At 43.8% G+C, this 7,436-nt stretch overlaps 1 protein-coding gene across 1 annotated transcript; it reads left to right on the top strand.

Annotated features, from left to right (window-relative positions):
* Positions 1-2,146: 2,146 nt before the first annotated feature.
* On the top strand, positions 2,147-3,682 carry LOC107284346 (7-alpha-hydroxycholest-4-en-3-one 12-alpha-hydroxylase-like). Its single transcript, XM_015812393.1, has one exon. The coding sequence runs from the start codon at positions 2,147-2,149 to the stop codon at positions 3,680-3,682; it is 1,536 nt and encodes a 511-aa protein (XP_015667879.1).
* The last annotated feature ends 3,754 nt before the right edge of the window (positions 3,683-7,436 follow it).

Here is a 7,436-nt window from a genome sequence, read left to right as displayed (position 1 = left end):
CCTTGAGCTAGAGCATCCCATGGTACCCCTATTTCCAATGTAGGGATTCACTTCGGCTCTGCCGGGTCCTGATGACTTGAAGCCTCCTAGTGAGACTTCCACCAGCCACTGCAGTTTTTGGACGAAATGGGGTCCAGGAGGACTCCAGTTCCCTAACAGAATATGGGTCGCTCCTTCAGGGATTCTCCTGCCACAGTTTCAGACCAAAAAGGGGTCTGCGAGGACTCTTCTGCTGCCCACAGAGAGTATAGGCCACTCTTTTACCGGCCTTACCTTCTCTTTTCACCTAACCACAGTTTGGAGACTTCCAATGTCTGGGAGAACCTCTGCTTACTTTTCAGAGGTAAGGGATGCTCTAGACTGGGGCTTAATTTTCTGAAGTCACCCGTTGCTTATAAATTGCTGGTGGGAGGGCCCGGTCTACCAATACAGAAATTTCTCTGACACTTTCGTTGCCCGCTCGGCTCCTCTCTCTTTCTCAGAAGGTCCCATGTTCCGCTGTCCCCCCTTGCTTTCCCAGGTCCTACTGGTCATGGCTCCAGAAGAGCTAGCAGCAGGCCGGGGGGCGACTAGAGGGCACACGAAGGGAGTGGGATCTAGCTGTTGTCAGAAGAGGGTGCTCAACACAAACATTCACACACTTCTTTTCGTTCTGGAGGACCCTTTTAAATCTAGAAATTTGAATTTGGCGGTACTCACCCTCTTTCCAGATAGCTGCTTGAGCGCAAGTCTCAACGACTCCCTTTAATACTCCGTTGCTGACCAGGCAGGGTCTGTGGAGGCTTCCCCGTGGATAAATCATCCGCTGATGGCTGGATAGTGGCTCTTACAGGCTCAATCCAGTGGCTGGGTGAGCTGAGAGAGTCCCTTTGTGGTTTCCAGGAAATTGTTGAGAAGAACTCTCCCATTGGGTTTTTTTCCTGTATTGGCTAATATATTTTGTTTGATTAAATTATATCCTTTTATTGGAGTGAAAGGGATTTCTCACTAAAATCATCCCGGCTCCCCCCAAAATTTTGGAGGAGCCCCACATTTAACCCTTTTATTTGAATGTGTTGTAAAAGGCTGCCATGTTAAGATAATTCTTTTTTTTTATGCAGAGGATAGCTTCTTAGGTAAATGATGCAATACTTGCTCAGCCAGGTTTCAAGAACCACAATCTGTGTAAAATTATCTCCTGCATGGAAGGTCAGCCCTGTTTCTCTTTCTCCTCCTCCTCCTCCCCCTCCTCGTCCTCCTGAATCAATAGGGCAGTGATTATAGCTACCTAAGTCTTATTGTAGATAATTTCTATTTGAACACAAAATAAATAAAAGCATTCTCCCTCTCAATAATCCTGATATCAGCAGTCTCACATTCTCTCTCTCTCTCTCTCTCTCTCTCTCTCTCTCTCTCTCTCTCTCTCTCTCTCTCTCTCTCTCTCTCTCTCTCTCTCTCTCTCTCTCTCTCTCTCTCTCTGACAACCATCGTCCTTCCGCTCATGGGTTCCCTCCAAATATTCATATTTCTCCTCTCTCCCTCTCTCAGGAGATTACACCTTATTCTCAAGACTCCTGTTTACACACCTTGAGTGTTTAACGCTTGCGCTGGGTCAGGAAAACACATTCTCAAATGTAAAATAAACCCAGGCACACGTCCTGCCCAACTCACTTCCTGCTTGTTTATGATTTCTTTGGGATTTTCTGATGGAAACCCCATTCAAGGACCGAGGTTTGTTTGTTTGTTTGTTTATTTATTTATTTATTTATTTATTTATTTATTTATTTATTTATTTATAATAAATAAATAATAAATTTAAATATATGGCGGGATAGAGGGAATGCCCTGAGTCCCGCCACTTGTCCGTTATTATTTTTAGTGTTATTTATAACTTATTTTTCGGACGAGATTTTATGGGGTATATTTTGGGGATCGTTTCGGGTTAGTAAACTACGCCAGGCCGGCCGCATGGAATAGATGGGTTTTCAAGGCTCGGTGGAAGGTTGGTCTCCTCCCTTCCTTTTTTTCCTCATTGCAAGGGTTAACTGCAATTCCTGGCTTGTTTGATCAATTGAAGCTCCTCCCTGGCTCACAAAATGCCTACTTTTCTCCTAAGAGCTTGTTTGTTAAAAAGGCTGTTTGTGCTGAACTGCACACATTCTTCAAGATGTCCTTCTGGGTGGCAGTCGTGGTTGCCTTGGTGGTCGCTCTTTTGGGGGCCCTCTACCTGATGGGCTTCTTCCGTCGAAGACGACCCAATGAACCCCCTTTGGACATAGGACTCATTCCCTGGCTCGGACATGCATTACACTTCCGAAATGACAATCTGGATTTCCTGCAAAGCATGCAGAAGAAACATGGAGACATCTTCACCACCTTGATTGCAGGACAGTACTTCACTTTCTTGATGGACCCGTTATCTTTTGGTGGCATCATCAGGGAACCCCGAAGCAAACTGGACTTTACTTTGTTTGTACTGGAGCTGGTCCTCAGGGTGTTTCAATTCGAGGCCTCCCACGAGACTCGCAAGATTATCGAAGTCTCCAGTGCGAAACATCTGAAGGGAGAGGGCCTGGTGGTGATGACCCAAGCCATGATGGATGCTTTACAGGCTGTCTTACTCCAGTGGCAAGAAACCTCCAAAGAGGATCCAAAATCCTGGAAAGAAGACGGCTTGTTCCACTTCTGTTACAACACGGTCTTCCGAGCTGGGTATCTGGCTTTGTACGGTACCGAGCCAGTTAAAGGTGAAAACCAGAAAGAAAAGGTGAAACGAAAAGACCAGCATCACACCGAAGAGATGTACATCGAATTTCGCAAATTTGACAAGCTCTTTCCACGCTTATCGTATGCCTTGTTGACACCATGGGAGTGGGGCCAAATGAAGAACCTCTGGAACTACTTCTGGCAGGTGCTTTCGGTGAAGAACATCTACCAGAAGGACAACATCAGCCAGTGGATCAGTGACCAGGATCGACAGCTGGCCGAAAGTGGAATTTCAGAAGAGATGAGAGACCGGTACATGTTCCTGCTCCTTTGGACCGCTCAAGGTAGCACTAGTCCAGCTTCCTTCTGGCTTCTGGAATACCTGATGAAGCATCCCAAAGCCATGGAAGAGGTCAAGAAGGAGATCCTGGAGGTGGTGAAGAAGTCAGGCCAAGAGGTGACCTCCCGCGAGAAGCCCTTGAACGTCACCAAGGAGATGCTAAACCAAACGCCCATCCTGGACAGCGCTTTGGAAGAGACCCTGAGGTTGGTGACGGCGCCATTGTTGATCCGAGTGGTTTTACAAGACATGGATTTGAAGCTTCACAACGGGAAGTCCTACCTGCTGCGTAAAGGTGACAAAATCGGCCTCTTCCCTTACCTCTCAGTCCACATGGACCCCAAAATCCATCCGGATCCCCAGGTCTTCAAATACGACCGTTTCCTCAGCCAAAACGGCAACAAAAAGGAATTTTTTAAGAATGGCGAGAAGGTGAAATATTTCACCATGCCTTGGGGAGCTGGGACCTCCATGTGTCCTGGCCGCTACTTTGCCACCAACGAAATCAAGCTTTTCACCTTCCTGATGCTGGCTTGTTTTGATCTGGAACTGATCAATCAGCAGGAGGAGATCCCTCCCATCAATAAGACCTGCTACGGGTTTGGGGTGATACAACCCATGAATGACGTCCAATTTAGGTACCGATGCCAGTGCTAAAGGCCAAGGCTGCGATCTGCACACGACGATCCAAGATAATTATCTCTATGTAATTGAATCACTCTCTCTTTCCTCCCTCTCTCTGTCTCTCTGTGTGTATGTGTGCATGTGTATGTGTTTGTGTGCTAACCATTCCTTTCATTTTCACACTTAGCTTGCACACGATAATCTAGGATAATCAGGGACATGTCACTAGTGTATTAATTTATCTATGTTATGGAACCAGACTCTCTGTGTGTATGATTGTGTGTGTGTGTGTCTGTGTGTGTGTGTGTGTTTGTGTGTGTTAACTCCTTCTTTTCCTTTTGCACACAATCTAGGATAACCAGGGATAGCTCACCAGTGAACTATAACATTATGGAAACACTGTGTGTGTGTGTGTGTATGTGTGTGTGCGTGCGTATGTGCATCTGTGTGTTTGTGTGTGTGTGTTAACCCTTTTTTTTATTTGTGCACACTTGCAAATGATAATCTAGGATAACCAGGGGTATGTCACTGGTGAACTAATTTGGGGTGTGAGGGCAGAGTTTTGTCTATGCTGCCTGGCTGCCATGTCCTTGGCTTTGCTGCTCTGCGTGGGCCACGCTCAGGGGCTGTGGGAAAACCGGGACCTGAGTCTCCCGGCTTGGTTTCAGACCTCGTCCGGGGGCTGATTCTTGAGTTGTCACGGACTCTCATGGTAAAGAAAAGACAGACACAAGGCTGCCTCGGATGAGAGTCGAGAGAGAAGAAATCCAAAGAGCAAAAGTGGAGTCTCTCCCTCCCAGGCTCTCCTTTATTAGCATACATCAAAGCAAATTGCAGGCAGAAGGCTTTTGCAGGGGGGTGAGGGTTACAAACAAGGGAGTTTAGGGGGTTAGAGACAGCCAAGGTTTTACAAAATGTATCTTATCTAATACATGGCATATTCTGCTAACGGTTCACAGTAAAGTTGCAATTGTTGTTCACATTGGAAGGTCTTATCAGGAAGCGATAATATAGTAGCTTGCATAGACAGTTCTTTTGACTTGTCTCTTTGTTCTCTGTTCTTACATGTGTTCAGCTGCTAATTGCAACCTAACACGTAAGCATGAGAGTTGTGTAGGATTAAACATACTGAAGGTTACAAAATGGAGTAACTTATGCTATATTCCAACATCTCCTCCTTTTTTGTTTTTTAAGCTGAAACCCAAAAGTCTTTTGGTTGCATTTCATACATGCTGGTACTATGCAGACTAAAGTTTGCCAAGTCATCTTTATCTTCTGATTCATTGGTCAGTTCGATAAATGGGTTGGCTTTAAATGTAGTAAATTTTCCTTCAGTTGATAACTCAGGATGGGACAGTCTGTCTCCTGTGTTGATGTCATCATGGTCAGCTTCCATAGTTAAAAGATGATATCTTACTGGGTCAGAGCGTTGCCATAGAGCCATTACTTGAGCTGTTGCACGTTTTTCCGCTAACAAAGATAAACTTTTTGACATGAATTTTACAAAGATGGGTAAAACACAAGGTATTATTATACAGTCTTAAGCAATCAGTCCAATTAAAGCTACAATAGCTTGGAGTCCAGGAAGTTTGGGGAACCAAGAACCAAACATTTCATTTTTCAATTTCAATACAACAATTTGTAAGATTAAATTTCCCACATACACCTCCTTCTTTTGCTAACAAATAATCTAAGGCTAAATGATTTTGCATAATATATGTGCATAAGCGAGCGCTTTCTTTGGCTAAATGCTTCATAGCTAAAATGGTTAATTGCTGACATAGCTGAAGAAATAGCATTAATGTTGAGGTCGTCAGAGGGTGGATAATAAGCAGTAACTCTCCATCTAGATATAGCTATATAGGTAAAGTTCCCATTAAATAAAATTCTATTCAAGCCAGTGAAGTTTTGAATTACTGCAGAAGGGGTACAAACAGATTAAACATATAAAAAGCAAATGTTTCATGTCATACATTTCAGATAAGCAAAATACATTATTTTGTGTGATGTTAGTCAGCTGCACCCATAGATTTTGCTTCATTTGTTGCACGAATGATTGGTGGCNGTTTTACAAAATGTATCTTATCTAATACATGGCATATTCTGCTAACGGTTCACAGTAAAGTTGCAATTGTTGTTCACATTGGAAGGTCTTATCAGGAAGCGATAATATAGTAGCTTGCATAGACAGTTCTTTTGACTTGTCTCTTTGTTCTCTGTTCTTACGTGTGTTCAGCTGCTAATTGCAACCTAACACGTAAGCATGAGAGTTGTGTAGGATTAAACATACTGAAGGTTACAAAATGGAGTAACTTATGCTATATTCCAACAAGGGGCGACACTCCTTCAGGGGGGCTGCTGGAGAGGAGGGGGTCATGGGGGGAGGAAACGCTGGGGCAACGGCACGTGTGCCCAGAGAGAGGGCTCTGAGTGCTGTCTCTGGCACCCGTGCCATAGGTTCGCCACCACTGGGCTAGGATAACCAGGGATATCTCACCAGTGAACTGTTTATTTCTAAGTTATGGAAACAGTCTCCCTCTCTCTCTCTCTCTCTCTCTCTCTCTCTCTCTCTCTCTCTCCCTCTTTCCCTCCCTCCCTCCCTCCCTCCCTCCCTCCCTCTCTCTCTCTCTCTCTCTCTCCCTTCCTTTCTTTCTTTTTTTTGCTTGCACACAATAATCTAGGATAACCAGGGATATCTCACCAGTAAATTGATTTATCTCTATGTTATGAAATCAGGCTGTGTGTGTATGTCTGTCTGTCTCTCTCTGTGTTAATCCCTTCCTTTCTTTTTGCACACTTAGCTTGCACTAAAAAATAATCCAGAAGCCTTCCTGAAATTAACCCTCCCAAATTGTTTTTCTTTCCTTCCTTTCCTGTTCAAGTTCAGCTTTCCAAACTTTTTTAAGTGCATCCAGAGCCAGCATATTAATGTACACAAACGGAGTTGTGTCTTTTGTTGATCTGAGGTTCCTAGTGAAATGTGCTAAGGGGCTTTTGAAGAGACAGAGGAATTCCAGATAAGGGATTCTTCCTTTGTGAGTAGCAAAAATGCAGCTAGTCCTCAACTCAGGACCACAATTGACCCCAAAATCCAGTGGTGGGATTCAGCCAGTTCGTACCATTTCGGCAGAACCTGTAGCTAATTTTTTTGTTGCCCAGGCCCAGAATGGACTTCTGGAAGCGGCATCCACATAGAGATCCAGCTGTTCACATATTTGAATCCCACTACTGCCAAAATCTCTGTTGCTAAGTGAGACATATATTAAGTGAATTTTGCCCCGTTTTATGACTTTTCTTGCCACAGTTGCTAAGTGAATCACTGCAGTTGATTAGTTGGTAACCCGGTTGTTAAGTGAATCTGGCTTCACCATTTGCTTTGCTTGTCTGAAGGTCACAAAAGGGGATCACATGACTTCAGGACACTGCGACTGTCATAAATACGAATCAGTTGCCAAGTATCCGAATTTTGATCGCATGACCACAGGGATAATAATAATAATAATAATAATAATAATAATAATAATAATAATAATAATAATAATAATAATAATAATAATAATAATAATAATAATAATAATAATAATAATAATAAAGTTGGAAGGGATTTTGGAGGTCGAGTCCAACCCCCTGCTCAGGCAGGAACCCTATACCATTTTAGACAAATGGCTGTCCATTCGCTTCTTAAAAACTTCCAGTGTTGGAGCATTCACCGCTTCTGGAGGCAGGTGGTTCCACTGGTTAATTGTTTTCACTGTCAGGAAGTTTCTCCTTAGTTCTAGGTTGCTTC

This window comes from Protobothrops mucrosquamatus, unplaced genomic scaffold (assembly GCF_001527695.2).
Source record: "Protobothrops mucrosquamatus isolate PMUCROS unplaced genomic scaffold, P.Mucros_1.0 scaffold81, whole genome shotgun sequence".
In the NCBI taxonomy this organism is placed as follows: Eukaryota; Metazoa; Chordata; class Lepidosauria; order Squamata; family Viperidae; genus Protobothrops; species Protobothrops mucrosquamatus.
The sequence above is the reverse complement of the archived record's forward strand: the minus strand, read 5'-3'. Positions and strand labels throughout refer to the sequence as shown.

What these genes read in the sequence shown, in the direction of transcription:
- LOC107284346 (XM_015812393.1), top strand. Translation starts at nt 2,147, where the DNA reads ATGTCCTTCTGGGTGGCAGTCGTGGTTGCCTTGGTGGTCGCTCTTTTG.